The sequence below is a fragment of the Cinclus cinclus genome, chromosome 1, assembly GCF_963662255.1.
Source record: "Cinclus cinclus chromosome 1, bCinCin1.1, whole genome shotgun sequence".
NCBI classification, from domain to species: Eukaryota; Metazoa; Chordata; class Aves; order Passeriformes; family Cinclidae; genus Cinclus; species Cinclus cinclus.
In genome coordinates this window covers 6275107-6299178 of record NC_085046.1, presented here as the reverse complement: position 1 = coordinate 6299178, position 24072 = coordinate 6275107, and the positions used below count along the sequence as shown (strand labels likewise).

The 24072-nt window shown below is 40.4% G+C and overlaps 1 protein-coding gene across 13 annotated transcripts in view; it reads left to right on the top strand.

Annotated features, from left to right (window-relative positions):
• Positions 1–24072, top strand: part of KMT2C (lysine methyltransferase 2C) — a 190672-nt gene that overhangs the window by 43922 nt on the left and 122678 nt on the right. For all 13 annotated transcript variants that reach the window (XM_062506292.1, XM_062506335.1, XM_062506325.1 and 10 more), the window contains 2 exons: positions 3070–3158; positions 16130–16268. In XM_062506292.1, the coding sequence (XP_062362276.1) occupies positions 3070–3158; positions 16130–16268 (228 nt within the window). The remainder of the gene's footprint in view (positions 1–3069; positions 3159–16129; positions 16269–24072) is intronic.

Sequence of the window (24072 nt, the reverse complement as noted above, 5' to 3'; positions counted from 1 at the left end):
TGCAAACCAGCCAAAAGCTTTGTGTATAAAACTATGAAATAAAATATGTAAACTTAATGCAAATATCATGAAGCAATCCATTCTTTCTACAAATGCTGATGGCAGCGATTAGGTATGCTATATGGCCTTTTCAAATGGCTTTTGCAGTGGAAACATTAAATTATAGTTGTCAGTATAGTGTATATTTCACTGTTTTGTGACTTGAATTATTTGCTGTAAGCCAAACATAAATTTGTAGGCTATAAAATCTCTTCTGATGATTTGGAAATGAATGTAACCTGCAAAAATAAGTTAATGATATAATCTGCCATGTTTTCCACCATTTGTTCAGTTTTATTTAAAACCTGCACAATGTTAAGAAGCCTTTTTGTAGAATATTTGGGGGAGGGGAATGGCAAGAAAACACCAGACATGGTTACATCTTCTGCAGAAAGAAGCAATTATGATTAATTAATTGAAACCTCTGCTTTTCCTTGGTGTTAAATAGGTTGCTAAAATATGGTAGGGAGTTCAAGGCACGAATGCTGCTCTTGTTTAAACAAAGTGTTTAAAAAGGCTTTGTGAGGTACTTTGGTGTTTAATACATGAACTGTAGTTCAATAGAAAATCTAAACTCATCTGTAAATTATTAAATAAACATAAACAATCGTCATCTTCCATTATCCAATAAGTTTTACCTCTAGAGTTGTATTGGGGAATACTGAAAAGGGATACCCGTGAAAAAGCAGAATTATCATTTATGTTTGTGATGATTTTACAGTACAGACTTGTAACTTTACATTGCAGGCAGGTAGTTGGTAGAAGAATAATTGGGATAGGATTTAGAAATAATCCCTGTCCTTAGCTGATTGTGTTCTGTAAAGCTTTTGAGTACTCCTACACCAAGGGAAGTGTTTTCACTCACCTGCACTCTTGTCCTTTCCCTGAGTGCTGGATGATGTGCTTGGATGTTGTGAAGAACTGCAAGAAATTTTTTATTTGGGTGCTTTTGGCTGCTTTAGCTGATGCTTTGTTTTTCTAAGTGTTAGAGGAGTGTTGCCTTCCTTGCTGTATCCCAGTCTTGCTGGAAGAGCCTGTTCTATCCAGTAGCTGTAAAAAGGCATTTGCTCAGCTCCCTATTCTTTGTTATGGATGGGAATCCATCTGTGTGACCATCTCAGATGCTGCTGCCAGCAGTGTTTGTGTCCTTCCCACTTCCAGAACATGTGTCTGCATTCTGGCCAGCTTGCTGGTCACTGTAATTCTGCATGGGCTGATGCAGTGGCTGCAGGGAGTGCAAGACAGTTCCTTCTGGTCATTGTGCAGTTTATTCTGGTTTCAGTTTTGTTACACGTGGGTTTTGAGACACTGCACTGGGAGCTTGTAAAGTGTCATATAAGTGAAGGGGATGCTTCTGTCTCTGGTAAGAAGGCTGTTACTTATTCTGTGTTTTCTGGGTGTGCTGTCACTGCTTATGGTAAGCAGGCAAAGGGAACAATAACCTCGTATTCCCTAGGGTTCCCACTGTGCTCATGTTTTTCAGCATTACCCTGAACAAATTTTGTAGGCATGCCAAGAAGAGTCCTCCTGTCCTTAATCTCTTCTTGCTTTTCTCTTTCCCTCAGCTCCTTTGTAAATTGAGTGGGAGGTTTTCAGACTTCGGTTTGAGCCTCACTTTAATTCTTCTTTTCCTCCTTCACAGAGACTAAAATTGTCCAAACACAATCTGAAGGGGTTGTCTTGCTAGGTAGTCCAAGAGAGTCAATCCTCTTCTAGCAGGAGAACAACCTGTACAGACTCCAGAGATAGTTCCAGTTCTGCCCAGTTGTTTGATCCAAGAGAACCAAAGGCATTGCATGATAGCATTTCTTCTGTAACTGATTTAGCAGATCCAGTCCTGCAGAAGCTTTGGATGGACCAAAGTGCTATAGCGGACTGTACAAAAAAAGGAAATGCTGGTTTTGGAATGATTTAATCACTTCAAAAACAAAAACAAAAAAACCCCAAAACCTTTTATTCCCAATGCAGAACTAAACCCAGACCTTTCAGAATCCTCAGTGAAAGAGGAACTGGAGGGGTTTTGTCTGGGGGGGCAGGCGGGGTGCCCGTGAGCTGGCCTGCATGGCATCCCAATTCAAGGCATGTTGGTTGGGTGAATGGTTGCCTGGGAGCTCTGGGACGTTGGAACTGCTGAGATGCCCCAAACCACTCAAAATTTGTGTACTTGGAATCAGAAGCTCCCAAGGTCTCCCAGGCTTTCCATCAGCATGCCAGGCAGGTTGCCAAGTAGCCTGAAAATTTGGGAGGCGAGTTGCCAAGCTCTTGGCTCCCTTTCAAATGGGCTGCTGAACAGCTGGGAATCTGGATGCCTGGGCTTCTCAACAGCCCACCATGATAGTTACTGAAGAGCAAGGCAGGGAAAAAGGGCTGGAATTTGTGGCACAAACCTGTCTGCTTTACGTCAGACCTTGGTTGAAACTGAAACAAATCTGCCAGGTATTTTAGTTTTGACAGGCTGTCCTCACATGATGACTTTTTAAATGTGATGACATCTAGTCATCTCTCATAACATTTTACTTCATGTATCAAAATATTGTTTCATTGAAAATAATGTGTGTTTCACTTTCATTGGTTTAGCATCATTATTATTCTATGGATATTTCTTCCAAGGGTGCTCTGCGTGGATATCAGTCTCAGTTTTATAGTAGCTACTGCCCAGATTTTGGATAGTGTTCTCTCTTACCTCTCCATAGTTACATGTTACATGAAGCAGACAGGATGCTTGTATCAAAATCTGCCTGAGTTAGTCTGTTGTTTGATCAGTAAAAGTTCATTATTGTGTTTTTCTTGTAAGAAGAATCAGAGAAACTTAAGGGGCCAACTGCTAATTCAAGTGTACCTTGCTGGGGACATAAACCTAGAACGGGAAAAAATGGGAGGAAACTTCCGATTTGTACAGGACTGGAATCATGGGTTAGCTTGAATACTACATAGTTAAATGCTGACATTCATCCCTCAAAATGAAGTGATTTGAATCCTAATTTTACAAATGTTTTGACTCTAAAAAGTTTTTCTTTGTTATGTTTGCAGGCCTCGGAGTAGAGGAAAAACTGCAGTGGAGGATGAAGACAGTATGGATGGTTTGGAGGCAGCAGAAACAGAAAACACTGTGGAAACAGGTACTGAGAATATAGCACTGATACTCTGTGGGTATTGGTTCTCTCTCAGAAATGCATTTAGTTATGTGGGACTTCATTAGACAAGAAATAGTTATTCCACTTGGTAGTATGAGATGTGGATTTGGGCAGATTCAAAAGGCAAAAACCTCTGTATTTAAACCTATATTAATTTAAAGCTATTTAAGCTATTATTTTTATATAGTAATGTGAATGTCTTTGTAGTGCAGATATTCAGAGTTTCTTTTCCTACTTTTGCAAGGCTGTATCTGACAAAAACAAATGCTCTGAAGTGGCAGCTGCTGTTTTTGGAATACCTGCCAAAATACACTACTACTTATTGACCTGTATCTTCAGCTAACTACGGCAGATTATATACCAAAGGGATAACCAGGATAACCAAATGCTAATGCTTTCTGCTGCTGCTTAGGAAACAGGATAAATCTCTGTTCTTGCTTTGGTAAATATTTGTTGTGGTGGTACCCAAGTGCTTCAGTTACCAGAGGGAGCTCATTGTTCTGGACTGAGTACTGTTGAAACAGTTTGTGATTTCTGTTCTGGCAGTTCAGGAGCCTAAGGAGACAAACAGATGAGCCAACACATGAGATAAAGGCCACGGTGAAGAACTGTTGTCTCTTTGCCAGGCACGTGTCTGTAGCCATTTGCCTGTTTTTAACCTGGGGACTGAGCGTAGAAGAATGAAACCCACCAGGAATGATGATGCCATTGCCACTTGGCAGAAGTTTGTTGGTTTCACAGAAATAAACCTTGAAAAATGCATTGAGACCTAAGGGTTTATAGATTTAATTAGGTGGCCCTGTAGTGTAATGAGAGAAGTGGAAGGAAGCACAGAGACATGAGCAGCAGAAGCTGGTGGTCAGGGCAGAAATGGCATGGAAGTGCCAGCTGAGATAAGGGAGCTGTCCAGTTCTTCTCAAAGCTGCTGAGTGGAGGGGGTAAAGTAATGAAGTCCATAAAGATGAAAACAAAGATCTGTGCTTAATTTAGAATTATAGGGACAACAAGTAGAGGACCTGAAAAGAGCCATTTTTGCAGCAGCATTTTTCATGGGTGATGCAAGAGTGTGGCTGCTGTGGTGAAAGCCGTAGAGGAGGAGTCTGAAATTCTCCTGAAGATGGGCTTTGTGTGTGCTGGTCGCTTGCTTCCTACTTGCTAGATGTGGAATGATGCTGAGAAGTCTTTGTGCTTGTGACTCCGAGGCTTTGGGGAGTGTCAGGGGTGTGTAGTCACAACCTGTGTTGAATTTAAATGTTAATGGCATGTGGAGGGAGCCTAGATTAAGGCTTAATATAAGGGTGTTTCATTGTTTTATTCTGCCCATTGGTTTTTTGCCCCTGCAAATAAAACTGCTGGTGGTAGTGAACTTGGGTGATCTTTTGCATCTTTTACAAGTAGGTAATTACTAGTTAATAAACTAATAAATAAGTGAAAAAGTTGGAGCAGATATTTGTGTGTAGAAAGAGCAGGATAAAGGAAGACTAGTTCTAATTCTATTATTATTGTGTTGTGATGATGGTGATATAGTTTTCCTATCCTATCTGGCAGAAGCAGTCTTAGAAAAGTCAGTGAAAGGGGCAGAAAGTGTCCTCCTAAAGTGATAAGTTTTACAAATTTTAAATATATTTTAAAAAAGAACAAAAAAGCAAAAAGAAATTCAGATTTAACAACCAGTACACAACTATATAGGGAATTCAGTGATAGCTGTATATTTTTCTTTTTTTTCCTTTTGTCATTTTTAACAAAGTTCCTCAACAGAAACTTGAGAGCAGCTTTGATTCAGATGTGATTTTTAAGGCTCTGAGAGTGCATATAGATGTCTCTTCATTATCTTTCATCAGAATAATCCTGTGTGTCACAGGGGGCTGATAGCCATTTCTAAAGGTATGGGCAGTAGGAGCACTGTGCTGGAAATCCCAATGGACCAAGACTCCACTGGGTCTGCTACTGGAAGTGAGGCACCATCACTTCAGTGCTGAGCCCAGGATGGATTTGCAGACTGTACTCCTCACTGAAAAGATGCATAGTAAAAAATACATAGGTCTGAAGTCCCATTTTTGCAGGGGAACCAAAATAGACTCGAAAGAGCATTATTAGCATGTTGAACAATTTGATAGAGACAGAATCACAGTTACTTTAAAAGTTGGGCATTGTGTGATTTGCTAGAGGTTTAGTCATATTGTCTGAAAAGGCTGCTGCCTCTAAAACTTACTCTAAGCACTTACCTGAGTTAGTACAAAAGTGTGGGAGAAGGAATAAACTCAGTTCGTTGCTCTGTTTAAAGCTGTGTTAATTAAATTGAAGGCTGTTTGTATACTAGTTCATTAATTTCTGCTTCAACTAAAAAGGGGTTTTGTTGTCATTGCTTGCAAAGAGTGGTCTTGCCAGCAATTTTGTGCAGTAGCTGGCAAACCAAAACACAATATAGTTATATTACAAAACTTGAAATGATGTTTGAGGGTATTGACATGTGATTTGTGACATATTTTGAGTCTCTGTGTTCCTAGCTTCTTTTCCATTGTTTGAGTCGTATGTTGAGAATAACGAGGGATTCTTTCATTGTGTGAGTTTGGGTTTTTGAGGTTGTTTCTGTTTTATTTAATTAAGTTTCATAAAATGAGAGAAGTCCATGTTACTAATGTTTTATTCAGTATAATGAGCTCTGCTTTTAGGGAAGGGAGCAGTGCGGGAGGAATAAGAACTCTCTTCCCAGGGAGGGTAGAAGGATATGCCCCATATATTCCCACCTAAGATAAAGAAATGTTTGGTAGCTGTCAAATCTTTTATGGGGAGAAAAAGCAAGGAGTGTGCAAGTACCAAATATTATTTCCGTTTGTAATGTTGACACAAATGTTTGTTTAAAAAAAAAAGGGGGGGCAAAAATTCTTCCCAGAGGGGCTCTTTAGCAATGCTGAGGCAGTCATTTTAATTGCAGTTTGGGAAACAAGTTACTGCCCTTCCCAAAAGTCTGTAATCTCACATGTGAAGCGAGGCAGAGTTGGAAGCAGAGCAGGGTAAGCCGTGTGCTGCTCTGATCACTTCAGTATGGCTGCTTCCCCTGCCAACTGCAGCGATTCCTGAGCCCTGTCCCTTCTCTGCCAAGTTCCCTTTGGTGTAGATGAATGCTTAAGGACGGAAAGAGAGGAGGAGGGATTTGGAATTGGAGAAAGGAAATTCTGGAATTTGGAAAAAAAGATCTGTTTGGAGCGAAGTAAACTTTTTCCTGAAAAAAGGGTGTTGACAACTACTTCTACTGAATCAATAGATTTTCAGCTTCTTGTAAACCTCAGGACAGACTCCTTTCATTTACCCACCAGCCCTGTCTCTCTTGTTGGTCTTTGGCTCTTCACTTAATGGCTGTTCTGCTCTTCAGCTTTTATTGGTCTTTCCAGCTGTCTGCTCCTTCATTTTTTGTCACTGTGGTCCCCTAGTGATGATGTGCTGGTGTCTCTCTGTCCAGCTGATGCTGTGGTTACCCATTCTTTCCTTCGTTTTGGCACCACAGCATTATAGCAAGGTGAAGGATGGCTGGGACCTCTGGTGATCATCCATTCCACACACCTGTCCCAGCAGAGCTGACTGTCCAGAAAGCTTTTATCTCCAAGGATTGAGGCTCCACAACCTGCCCTGGACAACCTGTGCCAGTGTTCAGGCACCCTCACAGTAAAAAAAAAAGATTTCCTGATGTTCTCCTGTGTTTTTGTTTGTGCCCTACTGCCTCTGGTCCTGTCAAGAACTTCCAGCTGCCAACACCTTCCACCTTTCTGGTTATCAATAAAATTCTGTTGCTGCAGAATACTGTGTTCCCCTCTGGACCCTCTTGTGCTTCTCCTCTCCGTAGTAAGAACAGTTTTCTTCTGATGAGCAAGTTTCTAATGGTCAAAAAATTACAAACCAGAAAAGTTTGGAAAGCATGTGGCTTTGTGCACAGAGATACATGCAAATAGAAAACTGCTAATCCAAAAGAAGGACTAATACACTGAATAGCTCCTGATATGCTTTCTGTAGGTTTGGTAACCCTTTTGCTACTAATGAAGATATAGCTTCTTCTTTTCCCCCATCTTCTGTTAGTTTCAGCATATTTCTGTATGTGGTATTTTCTTGGCTCTGCATTTAAGTTGAAACTGTATTCAGTGATTCAATGTGTTAATTATCTGATTATTCTTTTTTTTTATTGTTGCTTTTTTTTCCTTGCTTTTGTTTTTGTTTTGGAAAACACTTGTGAAATATCCTAACTCATTCTAGAATCTATAATTCTTCCTGTCTATGTCCCATAAAAATGTTAAGATTCAGATCTGGGAGAAATGCAATAAAATAAGTTTATTTAAGTCTCTTGGGAAATTATTAGTAAATCCATCAGGTATTTACTCTGTTAACTATCCACAGCATGTCAACCAACTCTTAGAGCAGTGCTTTCTACTAGATCCTCAGTTCCCCAAGGTATTCAGAGGCTTCAGAGTTGTTGCAAGATGAAAGAACCTGGATGATTTTATCAGCCAATAGTTCCTTATCTACATTATTGTTGTTAGTAACATTTTTATCAGACCCAGTGACATTGCCTGGCCAGTTGATTTCTTGTTGGACTTCACATGAACTTCCTGAAGATGAAGCTTCCTCTGACCAGCCTCACATGTCTCTGGGCAAAGCACTGAAGAACCAGAAACAAACGCTTCTCAGTGGAGGGAAGTTGCTCATGTAGAAGTTGCCAGGGAATTTTGGGATTAGTTAAGAATCTCATCAGCATTGAAGCAGCCTGAAAAGCACTTTTCTAGAGAAAAAAATACTCTACAATATCCTGCTTATTAAAGGAAATACAGGCATCCTTTGCAGTTGTATGAGCCATACTGAGTAGAGCCTCTCATTGAAGCAAAGTAAAAAATACACCTGAGAGCAAGTCCTGGTTTGGCTGAATCGATGGCAAAAGCTCTTGGCAGTGTGTTAATACCAAAATCCAGTTTTAAAATCCAAGCAGATACTTTGGCCTCATCATCATCATCACCCATCCTGTCTAAAATTAATGATAGGGAGAATTAATACCACTGAGGGCTTGCTTTTAGATTAAACTTGGCCATATAATTTGTGGCAAATACATGCTTAGAAATGCACTTAAATGTTTTTTAAGACAACTAATATTCTATGTACTCATTAAAAAAGGAGTAATTTCTTCTTTCTTATGCTGCTGACTCCTACCTGCTCAGCCGCTGGAAAAATTAGCGGAAGTGCAGAAGTGTTGTAATTATTATAAGCATCTTAATATTTTTGCTTTATATTCTGGTAATTTGTTTGTAATGAGGAGAGCAAACAAAAGAGGAGGTTAGTTGATATTTGCATTTAAACCATTACAGGCTTACTCAACAATACCATTTATCATTGTGCATGCTTAAAATAGGACATGCAGAAAAATCAGATTTTTTTGCCTTCTGACCAAAATGTCTGTCTCGGATGTTTTGAGAGTTGGCAGAATCTGTTACTTCCAAATCAGTTTTAACCTCACTGAGTTTTTCATGCTGAGGGTTATTTCTGAAATGCAACTTCTATTTGGTTTTGCTTATTTACTCAACAGTGGCTTTGCAGTTTTGGTATCAAACTACACTTTGTTAAACATAATCCAGCAGGCTTTGAAAGTTTTCAAAGAGCTAGAATTTTCCCCTTCTCCATTAGCTTGATGTTTAACTCTGCTGCTGTGTCATTAGTGATGTGATGGAAGATCTGCATGACCATTACTAATCAAATACGTTGAAATAGCTGCATGTGTTTTGTGTGCTATATGCTCTTCTCCTCACTGGAGAAAGGGCTGCTCTGTGCATGTTTTAGTTCATAGAGTCACAGAATTGTCTGAGTTGGAAGGGACCTCAAAAGATCATCTTGTTCCATCCCTGCTGCCATGAGCAGGAGCCACTTGCGAATTCTGTAGACTTGTCTTAATTTTTATGACAGTGATGCTGTGTTGAAGCTGACTCTTCAGTTTGGTAAAAGAAATTTAAGAGAAATTCACTGCTGATGAATTAAAATCACAGTATAAAGCAGGCTGGTGTTGGAGTCCCACAAACACCTACCCTGGTAGCCCTTTTCTGGGTCAGGTTCAAAGGGGAAGAATGTAGTGGGTAAAATGACCTTACTTAGGATGATAAAAAGAGGTACCCATTTGCAAGGCATTGAGGAGTGACAAATTAAATTAAATTAAACTAGAAAATTAAGTGACTCTTAATTCGGTAGTAGTTCATATGAAAGAACATGCAGGGCAAAATTACCATCCTGCTTTTATATAAACAAAAATCACTCTCACAGAGCTTTTGCTACCTGAACAAGTGGTGCTTCATTTCTTCTTAGAATTGCAGAAGCTTTCATAACTCAGAGAAAGAAATTCCAGGAGTTACTGGCAAAGGGATAAGTGGAATAAAGCATCAGCAAGGGGTTTATTTCTCTTTTTACTGTTGCTTTATAAATCCTTGGCATGCTAAATGCCACGTGCAGTTTTGCTTTCCCTTCTCCAGAAGGATGAGCTGTAATTGGGAAAGTACAGGAAGGGCCAACAAGTATGACAAGAAGCAAGTAATAGCTTCTGTGTGGGGATCAGTTATGGTAAAAGTCTTCAATCTGAAGTGGTTTCACTGAGGAGGAATGTAATAGGGTCCAAAAGATGATGAGTGGTATGGGGAAAGTGGACAGGGCACAGTGATTCGTTTTGTTGTGCAGCACAAAAATTAGGGGACATGAGGTCATGTTCAGGGAGTACAAAGGCAGGTGCATTTGCACTCAGCATCTACTTCAATTACAGAATTCACTGTTCCTGGATGCTTTGGGCTTGAATAACTTGACATGGGTTTCAAAAAAACAAACAAATTAGTGGACAAACAGTCAGATGAGTGCTGTCGAATACCACTCCTGGCTTAGGAATTTCCTCAGTCATGGGGATTCCATGTTATGGCTATCCATAATAAGAGTTTCATGTGCTTCAGGTGGCTGAAATTGCAGTTTAAATGGTCCTACATTGAGAATCTTGTTTTTATTTTATAACTAATACAAAATTTACAGTTGCTTTTTGTATTAAATGTGTTTAACAGTTAAAAGCCGTTAAGAGCTCATTTGAATGAAAAGTATCAAAATATACAGTGGAATGTACAGAACAAGATTAACGGCGGGTTTTCTTCTCATCTCCATCTAAGACCTGTTGCAGTAAGTAAATCAGGGAATTACAGAATAGTTTGTTTTGAATAGGACCTTAAAGATCATCCAGTTGCAACCTCCTGCCATCTTTAGGCCACATTTCTCAAAGCCCCATCCAACCTGGCCTTGAGCATTTCCAGGGATGGGGCATCCACAGCTTCTTTGGGCAACCTGTGCCAGGGTCTCAGCACCCTCAGAGAAAGAGTTCTTGTATAACAGTAATCTAGAAGTACCCTCTTTCAGATTATTTTAAAAGATTTCTATGCCGAAGAGATCCCTGCACGTGACTTCCTCAGACACTGTTAGGAGAGGTGATCTTGTATCAAACTGTGTCCAGTGCTGTAACAGTATTGTGAACTCTGAGCAGTGAAAACTTGTTTTGTTCCTAAACTGAGACAGTGAGTGAACCTTGGTAATTATAGTGCTGGATAGTGACATGGTTTATCCCAGTTTTCTGCTGAGTACCACACAGATGCCCCCTGACTTTCTGCCCTAGTGGGACAGGGAGGGGAGCTGGAAGAAGGTAAAAGCCCTGGGTTGAGATTAGAGCAGTGCTGAGCCCCTGGCACAATTTGCCCAGAGAGGCTGTGGCTGCCCCATCCCCCTGAGTGTTCAAGGATAAGTTGGATGAGGCTCTGAGCAACCTGGTCTAATGAAAAATGTCCCTGCCCGTAGCAGGAGGTTGGAACTGGATGATCTTTATCTCAAACCATTCTGTGATCTACTGGACATGGTGTTGTGTGGTGTGGAGTTTCCCTCTGGTCAGTTGGGGTCAGCTGTCCTGGCCATGCTCTCTATGCCTCCTTTTTGCAGCTGTTTGCTGGCAGAGAGTGTGAAACTAATGAGTCCTTGCTTTAAGAGTAAGCACTGTTTAGCAACAACTAAAACATCAGTGTTTTACCAAAATTAAATCTCATCCTAAGTCCAAAACACAGCACCGTACCCAGTACTAAAAATTAACTATGCTGGCCAAAACCAGGACAGGTAGGCATTTTAAATTCATAGTTTGCATTCCCTTGTTGAGGTTTCTTTTCATACTGTTGTTGCACTAAGCTGGTTTTTATCTGTCAAAACTGCTGGAGCAATTTGGTATTGATTGTAGATCTGCAGACCCCTGTGGGGCTGTGTAAAGCACCTGGTCCCACTGGCTGTTTCCTGACACAGCACTACCCCTTGCTTGTGCAAAAATAGCTCTGTCTTCAAAAGCTCATTACTCCTTCTCTCAGAACATCTTGGTAGGCAACAGTTGTGACCCCTGGAATGGCCCTACTGTGTTTGGTGTTCTTGGTGTTTTCCAGCCTGCAATACTTCCTGTTCTTAGTGAAAGTTTTGGAAGCTCATGATGTGTGTTTCACTGTCTGCCTAATCATTAGTAGGTCTGACAGTGAAGTGGTTTAGCAGTCAACCTGCTGCATCTAAATACTAATTTAGCAATAGCATATTAATTTTATGCTTATGACAGTTCTTTGGGTTTTGTTTGGGTTTTTTGAAGTGTCACCTCATAATGGATATTATAGTACTTCAAAGATTTTTTTTCTGGTAGAATTAATACGGCATTTTTAGGTTTTGACTTGACAGGTATTTTCTGAGTATTTAAAAGAAAACCTTTTGGATTTGCTATCTGTCCTTTGCCTTATTGCTACAGCAGAGCATACACATACATCTACTTATTTTGCTTTATGTTTACCCAAATAGCTTGTAGAATAGGGCTTTGTGATTGCCAGAAAACAGAAAAGGATTGTTTGTAACAAAAGAACATTTTAGATCTTAAATTGATGTTGCTTCATCACATCCCCAAAGAAAGCTGTGATCGTGTAATAAAATCCCAGCCATCCCCAATCTCCTGCTTTCCAGAAGCCCTGACACGGGGGGGGTGGGGGGGGGGTTTACAAAAAATAGGGCTTCCCTTGTGAGTCTGGGTGTCCCATGTGTGTCTCACATGGGGAGAGGTTTCCAAGGGCTCTGAAGACAGAGCAGGAAAGCAGGGAATTATCAACACAATTATTACTCAGAGTGTTGTAAATCTCTACATAAATAGTGTAAATAAGGAGACCAGCTCCTGTTAGGAAGGTGGGTAGTCTGCATAATCAGCTGGGAGTGCTGTGTGCTATTGGTTATTTTCTTTTGAGTGTTCTCTCTGCATTCTGCTCTGTCGGGGGAATAAAAATAATAAGAGAAGAAATCTTTGATCCTCTGTAAAGTGTTTTTCTCCTCATTTGAAAAAATCCAAATTACAGCTTGAATAATGTAAAAGCTAAGGATTGTCTTTTCACCACTATATATATATATGTTACTGAAACAAATGTGGTGGAAGTGTTAATTAAAAGAGAAATTTATTTAGAGAATTTACATGCTGTAAATCTTACCAGTCCTAGTGACTTCCCTGCATATCTGCGTCTTGTCATTGTTAGGCAATTTAATTTTTTCCTTCATATTTCATATCTCCATCCTTGGAGATGTTCAAAAACCATCTGGGCAGCTGGCTCTGGTGGCCCTGTTTGAGCAGGGGTTTTGACAAGGTGGCTCTGGGCTACCTTCCAGCCTCAACCAGATGTGATTCTGTTGTAAAGTGTGTGGAAGTCTCAAGCCTTTTGATGGCCCATATGGACAGAAAATTTAGTCTTTGTGCTTTTGGGGGGTTTCTTTTAATAAGAAAAGAAAGCTTTTCTGTCCTCAGCAGCCAGGTGAGAAAGAACTATGAATGTAAGTGTATTCAAATAATAAAAAAAAAAAAAAAATAAGTGCGGTGTTTCCTAGTGTTTTCCTAAAGTTGTAGTAAAGGATAATGACATCAAAAAATAACCTAGAGACAGTGGGGAATTTTACAATTATTTTTTTTTAAATCTCAGTCTCCCTACTAACTCACTGTACGTAGGCAAGACCTTCATTGTGCCAGAAACAACCATGAGCAGAGGATGCAAAATACAATATTTTATATGAATCTGCAAATGAGCTTCCCAGTTATTAATCATCCATGGATCCTTCATTCCCAGTAGCTTCAAAGTATGATGCCATATCCAAATCTGATGATATTGATTAAACATACTGTCCCAGGTGCTTCCAAGAACATCTCTGAGGTATATCTGAGATGTCCCCTTGCTAGGCCAGTGCTGGGATCCATCTTCTAGGAATCTGACTCATGAAATGCAGTGTTCCTGTTCTTCTTTAATCTTCTGCAGGAAAACTTGCACAAAGTTTTTTTCACAAGTAACATGCACTACTTTCATGCTGTTTAGTGAGCACTGTGTTTTCAGTCTTCCAACGGCATATTGAGGCACAGTTTGCTTTATTGCACAGACAGCAACTGAGATGTTGTTTGTCTCATTTAGTATAATTTGGGTTCCTCCTTCTCTGGAGAAGCAAACAGCAGGGGGGAAATGCACCATAAGGATGTAATCTTATATAGTTGTCATGTGTAGTGAAACAATCTGTGTCTTCTCACACAGTCCAGAGTTCCCGGGAGTGAGTGTGAGTGCCCCTGAACTTTGCCTTCCCAGTGTGCTGGGTGCCCAGCAATGGTAATGAGAGGGAAGCTGGCAGAGAATAAATGGCTTTTTTCCTTTACTTGATTGAAAGTTTCAGCAGGCACACAATAAAGACAGAGCTCCTTTTGCACAGTTTAACTAGGTTAAAGAAAGTCTCCAAGATGGATCAGGGTACGGCTGGGGTTTCCGGTGGTCTTCCTGGAGCACTTCAGGCATGGTTGTCCCAGGCTGTGTTGTGGGTTTTGTTCTGAGTGCTTTGGCATCTGCCTGTCTTCTAGGTGTTTATGTTTTGCCTTCTTCATTGAGGTTGCATTTAGAAATTTGGGGGTTACTGGCACAGGATTGTCCTTTGGGTCCAACATATTTGGAAACGCACCGCAGACCATTGTGAATATCTCAGCTGGACACTGCTTGTTTCAGGAATCTTCATCCAGGAAACATCCAGGCATGTTTGTTCAGATGTGCCAAAAACTGAGGGTGTGGGGTTTGGGTTTATTTTGCTTTGTTTTTCATACAGAGACATTTACTATTTACAAGGGATGTATTCTCAAGAGGATATTTATTTAGTGTCAAATCATCATCTTCCAGCATGTTTTTTTCAGAATAGGTTGATGAAAGGGGTTTAACACAAACCATTTGGATTTTGGACAGATAGTCACCTTTGGATGTTTCAGGTGTCCAGAAAACATTTTAGATGTATAATACTGTGTAGTTCAACTGAAATAGGAGAAGCAGTTTCAATTTCCACCAGTTCATATAATTACTTGGAACACCCAGTCATGAACAATTTTTTTTTTTTTTACCCTTAATGTTGTGTTTCACTTCAGTATGGTTTAGAGATGTTCACTGAGGGTTTTAAATGTTATATGTTGTCTTCCTAAATGAGTTCACTTAAGTTAAAGAAAAATCTTACTTGCATCTCTGTGCATGAAACAAGACAGATTTCCCATTTTCTGTGTGCTGTAGCAGGCATATGATTTTCAGTATTTCAGACCAAGCTGCACAGTTTTATGTTCAGAAAATTTTTCTCTCTCTTCTTGGTTTTATTTATAAGATTAAAGCTTGTAGCAGGCTTTTCATGCGTGCCCACCCATGTTGCAGATTATTCTACCCGTTCATTTCTCCACTTGTCATTTATCCTTTGCAATATTTAATTATATTTTGACATGTTGTACATTAATTTTTTAAAATATGTGAATGTATCTTCTGCTGAAGCTTTCTGAATAATCTGCTGCTTTACTCTAACTGGACTTGTTTGCAAAAGCTGTATGTACTGGCCTCTGAACTTGAACCCATGTTCACTGGGAATCTGGAAGGGGACCTTCCTCTGGTACTTCTGTGAGACAGATCTAGAAGCCATGGACACAGGCAGGATGAAGCACGTGTATCTTAAGCTGGATATGCCAGAGCACATCTGTCAGAGTCCTGTGATTTTTATGATACTTGGGTTTCTAAGTCAAAGTACAGAGGAGTGCAGAAACACCAAAATCTGTTGCTGTACAGCCTTGAACCTTGTTCCTGTGCATTCTGGTGCACTTGGAGTAGCACTTTGCCATGTCCTTCTGATAAATCCCTGACTCGTTCCAAGAAAAGGGGGATATGAAGGGGAAGAGGATTTAAAGTCGCACAGACAGTGGCAATTCCACGTTTTGTGTTTCATAGCAAAACCAAACTTTCTAGTGGAATCTAGCATTGTCAGCTGTAGATGTATGTATTTTTCTGTCTAACAACTAAGGTCGTGTAAAAGCATGGTAAAAAATTGGTTCAGAATGAAGTTTTAAGCTGGCATAAGCCATGTCCTTCATTCCTTCACCTCCTTCAACCCTGTGCCAGCACAGTTAGTGCAACCAGGAATGAATTTGTGCAGGGAATTGAACAAAGTTGAAGGTAATATGGGAGGAAAAAAGGTTTAATATACCCCAGATGAGTGTGCTTACTGTGATGTTTGTTCAGGGCTGACACAGCAGGTGCATGAGAGATGTGGGGAGTATGGAAATGTCTAAAACTCCGACCTTGTATGAAGTTTGTCACTGAAGAGCTCTCCCCTCACCCCATTCCTTGTTGCTATTTAACAACTTTAGTTAACAGTGGTACTTTGTGTTATGGAAATAATGTTGTAAGCATCCAGTTCCATGTTTTAGGTAGAAGTGGTAAGTGCTTACCCTTTTAATTTTGTTGTGTGGCAGAAGATACTTACGTGGGTTAACCTGTCTATAAATAAAACAAATGTTTGCAGCGCAAGGGAAAGCTTCCAGATACAGATAAAGCATTAAATCATTTCTTTTTCTGTATTTTTTTACCCAGAAGTCAAAGAGCAGTCTGCAGAAGAGGATGCCCAGACGGAAGTGGAGAGCACCAAGCAGCTAACACCAGTCCTTCAGCACTCTGTGTCCGAGGAGTCCGTCAGCTCCACCGCCTCCGTGGGTGTGGAAGCCAAAACCAGGTGAGTGAGAGAGCAAGGAGGAGGTGGCTGCTGAATCAGGGGCAGGGCTGGGGCTGGGGCTGGGGCTCTGGGGTGCAGAGTGCTCGGGGCACAGGGCTGGGACTGCTGCTGCTGCTTTGAAGTGCCTGGGACCGGTGCCTTAATTGGTGTATGGGGAGATCAAGGCGAAAAGCGCGTTCCGTGAGTGCTGTCCTCACGCTGCTCTGGGAAACCCTTGAGTTACAGCATATTAGCTGGGTAAATTAAAGGAGGCATAAGTGATAGGAGATAAGATGTCATTACTGAAGCTTTCCTGCTGTGTAGGAAATGGTGTATTAGCAAATTTATATGAAGTTATTTCTGATGTTTCAGCTTGTATGAGTGTATTTTCAGGAACAAAATAAACCAAATCTCTTGTCCTATCTACTGTGTTCTTCCTTGTTTTGGAATTTATAGCAGAGAAAATAATGTTTGTATTTTTAACATTTTATTAATAAAAATTAGCCTAAAAGCAGTGAAAGTATTAATTACGTTGTATGAGGGAAACCAGAACATGCTGTCTGTGATCACTGTTGAAATGGTGTCACACAATTCCAGCATAGCTTCTCTGGTGAAGCTCTGATAACAATTTCTAACCCAGTTGCAGGTCTCTCCTGCTGCAGAGGGTGCTATTACCAGCTACCAGTTACAGGTGTAATTATATTTTGACAGACTTGCAGAGAGCTGTCGTCATCATGTTTCTTCCTCTTAATCCAACATAGAGCATATTTTCCATGCACAAAAAATTACTTAATCTATGTGATGTATACATAATTTTCATGTTTTACATGATCACAAACTTCTTAGATTGAGAGCTACTTTCCTTCTTACAGAAAATTCAGTTAAATAGCTCTTGTGCATATACCTGAGTGAAATATGTAAAAATTTCTGTTCTTGATGGAATTTTCCAAGGCTGAGATTAAATTACAGTAAATACGTGGAGCGACTTGAACTGAGCAGCTGCTTTGCTTCATTACTTGACCCTGGTTTGGATAATTTGCAAAAACTTCAGCGCTGTTTCATCTTCTCTCTGTTCTTCTCAAGGTTACCTTTTTTTCTGCTATCATGAATACTTGATTACAGCACTTTCTATAGCCACAGACTTGTTTCTTACAAGCTAGTCAACAGTCTTCTGAAAAAGCTTTGGCCTGGTTCTGAGCCAGCCCTTATTTGCCCTCAACTTATTCTTCCTTCCAACTGTGTTGACTTTGATCAGTCAGGATGGAATGGCTATTATGTGCTCATTGCTTTGGCTGATCAAAGCATTGAAAAGCTGAGCACTATTAATTTTTAATTACAATAATAGTGATCAGACTCTGTCTCTGACATTTTGGAAAGAAATGTATTGGGGAGGTACAAAACTGTTAATTGAGAATCAGAGAATTTCTCCGACCCCAGATAATCTTGATTTCAAGCTTAGATGCAGAATGGGGGTTAGTTGCAGAAGTCATTGATGACCTCATAACAGTGGAAAGACCCCAGATGTCACAGTTTCTGTGGAAGCGAGTCTTGAAAAAAGCCTCTTCTGATCTGCGACTTCAGATCAGTCCTTTGTGTCATTGTCTGTGTAGTGCTGCCATTGGTACTGTGTCGTGCAGGGGTTGGAGGACTGAATTCTGGAGGCTTGACTGTTTTCTTAGGAGAAAATACAGTCGGTGAAATAACAGACACTGCTAATGGTTGTGTAATTATTGGAGGAAATGTATCAAAATTTAGGATAAAGTGTGACTCCACAGTGCCTTAGCACTGTGTAACTTGGGGAAGTATTTTTAAAGCTGATTTCCAAATAATTTGCACTCATCAGCTTCATCTCATTCTTGGTAAGTTTTTCTGTTCTATGATACAAGTAACTTCCACTTTCTAATAAAATGGAAGGGTTTGTGCATTTAAAAATAGCTTTATGTATGTGAGACATAGGAGAATTATGAGAATATATCATAGCGGAGCAGAAATAGTCTAGAAGACAGAAAAGAATCCAAGCTTCCACAAGAGATAGGTATAGGTGTAGGCGGAGCTACTTTTGCATTGCTTTTTTCAGAGTTAAAACAGTTCTGTGTTTCTGTCTTTGGTAGTGAAGATAAAGGAATTAGAGAAATACAGGACACAGGGTGTAAAAAAAAAGTCTTTTCCATGAAAAACTAAATAATTTGCTACTGAAAAACCATGATTTTAGCTTAGTCGGACATGTCTAAACTAGGATGGGGATTTCAGTAGCTGAGATATCAGCCAGAACTTGGCTTGTGTGGTATTTTTCTCTGGATCCTTCCTGAGACTGCAGCTAAATAAAAACATTCAAGAGAAAGGCGAGAGAGCTGGTAAATTTTGGAACCTTCCTGAGGTGGGATATGGGAAACTAAGAGAACTACTGACAGCGAGTGGGATTGGGGCAGGGAATTAAATAACAGATTCAGGATTAGTGCTAAGAAAGCAATATGTTAAAACCCCATTAAAATAAAGAGAGTCTGTGCCATACTGGGGTCGGGAAGCTGAAAGGGGGTGAGGCGTGTGCTTGAAAGGAGTGAGTGAATTATTGACCACATGTGGGGAGGGGCAATAACATCAAGCAGAGATAAACTCCCAAGCCTGGCAGTGGCAGGAGTAACACTGCCAGCTCCTATATATCACTAGCGTCATGGGTTTTGGAGCCTTTTCCTTTTGGTTGTTCCCTTTTTTTCTTTTTATAAGCCTTGTCAGAAGCTTCTGTCAGCCCGGGACTTAGGCTGAGTGGAATCCAGCTTCTTCGAAAGGAATCTGCTGCCTTGGTTTGTGCTGCCTGCAGAGAGCAGGGGAAGTGCAGCCCTTGGGGAAGGCAGGGAGCCAGGAGCCGGCTGCGACTCAGAGCAGAGCCCACTTCCACCTTCCTCCTCTGTTTCCCACATTGGCAACCCTGGGCATTAAAAGCTAACGAGAATGGCCTAGAAACACAATTTCATAGAAGAACAAAACACCTTTTGATTCATTTTACTTTCTGTCTGCTCTCGGAGACTGTGAATTGCATTAATTGCATGTTTTTGGTCCTTTTGCCATAATCATGAAGACAGAACATTTTTAAATAAGTGGAAGCTGAGGTTTTCACACAGCTCTTTTTGATTTTGGTACTTTGGCCTGCTTAAATATCTGCTCTTGTGAGATTGTTGCTAGAACTACAAAAAAGCCCCCAAAGAACTGGCAAAACACCTTCCTGCTTTCTTGCTTCACTTGTAATTGGACAAAGCACGTAATTTTCATTCCAGACCAATTGCGCCATTCCCTGTTATTTTGTTGCTGCTAAAATGAAATCTGGATTGTGGAGATGGAGAGCTTGGGTGCTTTATTTTGTCAAAAAGAAGTGGTTGGTGAACATCTGCAGATTGTGTGAACAAAGAAAACAGTGAAAAAGTAGCAGCGATCTTCTTTATTTCTGTTCCTTTTTTTTTTATAATCTTAAAGCACATTACAGAATTTGTGACACTCAGAGCAGCACTCAGTGGAAAAAGAAGTTGTGGAGTGGCAGGGAGTAGACAGTCTGTGCAGAATAATACTGCAGTGATGGAAGGAAAAGCTAGATCTCTAGGCAGGAGGAAGTTATGTAAAAGATTTAATATTAAAATGTGTTCAAAATTTTGTTGTAAAGTTGTAAAGTCAAGCGCATGTTTTGAGGAGATACCAGTATTAAGATTCATTTTTAAGTTAATTATTTCTTTTCATGAGCATGTGCTGTGATACAGTTTGTAGTTTTACATGAATGTTTTTCTCAAAGAAAACATTTTGTTTCTGCAGAGAGTGGACCTTATGCACGACACAGGGCTTTTGAAGTCATTGCAGAGTTTTGCCTTCACATTTCTAGCTCTAAATCCATATAAGTATTTATGGGATATTCCTCTGAAGTCAGTGATTTACATCCAGAAAGAGGACATAGCATTCCTTTGTCTTCCAAAGTGAAGTAGTACTTCAGCATTATATTAATGAGCAATCTAACCCAGAGTGAAATTACTGATTTGGCTAGCAGGGCACAATTAAAGACTAAGACCACACACTGAAAAATGAGAAAAAAGTTAAATGTTTACTGGTTTTCCATCCTGTTTGTTCATGCATTATTAGGGAAATGGTCTCAAGAAGAATTCTGTAATGAATCCTTGTTCAAGCAACTTTGCCTTGGCTTTATAGGGCAGGAAGGGACCTTTGGAACTCATCTAGTTCACCCCGTTTTCCAAGGCAGTTATCTACAGCTGTCATTCCTGACACAGGCTTACATAAACTGCTCTTAAATCTTCCAGTAATAAAAACTCCGTATCTTCCCTAAACAGTCCCTTCCAATCTCTTCTTTGTTTTTACTGTTGGAACCACTTTCCTCACATCTAACCCACACTCTCCTCATTCTGGGTTTATTCCATTGCTACTCGTACCATCTGCCAAGGATAATGGAGGACAGCTTTGTGCAGAAGTCTCTCATTTATTTCCCCAGCATGCTTTACCTCATAACAGAAACCCCAAATTTGTTCCTACTTTCTTTGTAGATGATGTTTTCTTGAGCTCAGATCCTTCTTGCTGGTTTGAGTTTTCTCCAGATGGTGTGTGTCTTTCTCGGAGCACAGAAGGCGTGTCACACAAATGGGGCCAAAGAAGGGTTTCCCAGGCAGCCAAAATCCTGCCTTTTGCTTTGGCTGAACAATTGCCATTGTGGCCATGATGTGTTTAATGCTCTCATGTAGAACTTGTGCCTTGTGGGATTTGACACCATAGTCAGTGACATTCATGGCTGGGTCTATGAGTTGCACAGACCTTTGCTTGATGATTTAATCTGTTTGGTAGGAAGGTCCAACCACAGAAACCATGAAATGTCTCCTGCCCAGCGAGAGCAGATGCTCACAGGTGCTCACAGGTTTCTGGAGTCCCACTGTCAGCCTCTCACAGATGTTTTTAGGCAGTTTTTCTGTCTCATCCCCATCCTAAGGCTGCTTGTCTCCACCTGGGTCTGCCCTACCACTTACAAGTCCCACACTGGTGAGCAGCAAGCTGAGCACTGGCAGGTCAGGTCTGATGCCTGGACAAGTTTTCTGTCCTCTGGGAGATGGCAGTCAGACAGACAGAAGCACCCCATGGCTGGCAGTCTGTCAGGCCATGCTGGAGGGCTGAGGGCAGTACTCATTACAGTATGGGATGCCTGCTTTGGCAGGGATTGCACAGATACAGGATATTCATAGACAAAGATAATAGTCTGGGATCTTCTGTTCCAGTGTTGAGTGAATACAATATTTTCTCTCATTTCTTCTAAATATCACCTCTTTTTTTCTCTCTTTCTCTTTCTTTTTTTTTTTTTCCCCTCAAGCTTTCTTTGCCAGCCTCTTGGAATTTTTTTATGTTGTTGAATGCTCATACTCCCATTCTCTTAGCGAATTTGGAACTGCTCATCAGTTCTAATCATTGTTTCAGGGTTCACTTAGTGAAAGTTTACTCTTGTCTCTGGCTGGTGTGCGGCTTCTTTCCATCCATTTCCAGTGGCTTCTAGACAGGTGTTAGTTACACGGTATTTCTTCTCACCCCTTTATGCATTTTCTTGTTTATTTCCTTGTCAGTTGTGACTGTTTTCTTTTTGCTTCCTTCAGCTGTCTGTCTGAGCTGTGTGATTTCCCATAGTCAATAGTCCCATTTCTCCAGCACTTTCCATTTCTCTCACAGCAAACTCTGTGTTGTGCCACGCATTCCTTCCTTGCTTCCTTACCAAAGCTGATAGAATTACAAGCAATTTAAATGGTAAAATGTGGGCTCACAGCACCCCAGAGCTGTAGTTGCTGAGATGATCCTTGTGAGTGTCTCTGACTTTTGCCAGAAGGATGTTCATTCACAGGAAGTGGATGGTGCATATGGAGTCTGCTTTCACACAGGGACTCAAAGAGATTAGATGTGCTTAGTGAAGAGAGAATCTTTGTGCTTCTAGCTGCAATGTGCTAAAGCTCTTCTGAAGCACATGGCTTCTGCTTGGTGAGGATAGAAGCATCTAGAGTAATGAGTTTGTACTAATTCTCATAGGGTTACGTAAAGTCTATCTGTAACTTCAGAAATTATAATATAGTAAAACTTGAAATGTTTCACATCACAGCAGAAGGGTTCATCAAAGACCTGAAGAAGGTTCCAGTTAAACAATTCAGGCCCCTTCAGTCTATAAAAGATGCTGGAGAAAGAAGATTAGAAGCTTCAGAATCATAGATGGAGTGGGGAAGGTGGCTCTATCCTGGCTGTTGAGTTTCTTTTGATGCAAGAAACTGAGGGTCATCAAGTGAAACTTCTAAGGGTGAGATGGAAAATAAAAGGAGGTGATTGTTTGTATAGGAAAGAGTTGTCTGGAGTGACATCTTTGCCAAAGGATGTGGTTTGCTGAAACTGTGAGTGTGGTCAGGAGCAGACTGGGCAAGTTCATGAAAGAGAAACTGAGAGTGAGTATACAGGAATCACAGTGAGGCCCTGAACTGACCATACTGGGGGGCATGGATATACCATCTCTGTCTCCTCTTTTAATATCCCTGTGTCTCTGCTTATCCTGCTTAGATGAAGCTTTCTTGAAAAACTTCTGTTTAAAACCAGCTTGCTAAATGGTAAATCTCAGTAATTTTCAGATAGTAAGACCCTACTGTATTTGTATGAGTTGCCTCCAAGAGAGACTGGCACCTCTGTGTGAGTTGGGTGTGACTATGGCTGCCCCATCCATAGAAGTGTTCAAGGCCAGGCTGGATGGGGCTTTGAGCAGCCTCTTGTAGTGGAAGGTGTCCCTGCCCTGCCAGGAGGGCTGGAACTGGATGATGTTTAAGGTCCCTCCAACCCAAACCATTATGTGTATTATGTTTTAATTACCAAGAGACAGAATTTGGCTTACGCAGACAATACTTTCTGGGCACAGATGCACGCTGAAGGTTGAAGTTACAGGACTTCTTATTCTTTGACTTTTATCCCTCAGAGGTGAAGATAGATAGCTCTCAGAATTGCATGATGTGCCACTTTCCAGGTACAATCAGTTGCATTCTGTGGGGGATTATTATTTGACAGTACAGGTCAGTTCACGTGGACCTTAAGGAACTATCCAGAGGGCCTTAGATTAGACCTGTAAACTCACTTTTCTCAGCATTGGCATTCTGGTAACTCCTCTTGTGTCTAGGCTATGTTAAACCCTAAGTGAGCTTTCAATACTTGTTTAAATTAAAGCTGACACAATTTGTGGTGAATAAGAATGTATTTTCTAAATTTAAAAATGACAGTAAGATGTGTTGTTTTGGTTGTGTTTGGAGTAATGTGTTCTTTCTTTCAAATGAGAAGAGTATCATTAAGTTGATTATATGGCTGTAGATCTCCAGCTGTGCTGTTTGAAGAAATTGGAAAGCAGTTATTGTCTAATGCAGTTTAATTGCTTTGTATAAACTTATAAAATTCTTCATCTGAAGTTCATATGAACTCTGTCCTGCCTCCTTTTTAAAAAAAAAAAAAAAGAATTTTGCTGCATAAGTTAAATACTTCTTTCAAAACCAAATCTCTATAATAGTATAATAATGTCAAACCACGGTTTCAGGTTGTTCTGTCATTCAGTTACCTGTTGGAAGGGGATGGTGTGTCAAATGCTTAAATATAGCTTTTAGCAGACATTTTTGCTTCTTTCTCTTTGTAGTATCTCTATTTGCCCTTCTATCCTTGTCTGTCCTTAGTATCCTTCACCCAGAAGGGTGATTTCCTGGGTTGTTAATCCTGTATCAATGTGAAGCGGTTATGCCTCACCTAATGAGATTTCTTCAGTAGTTTCTTTTCAAGCTTCTTTATTGTC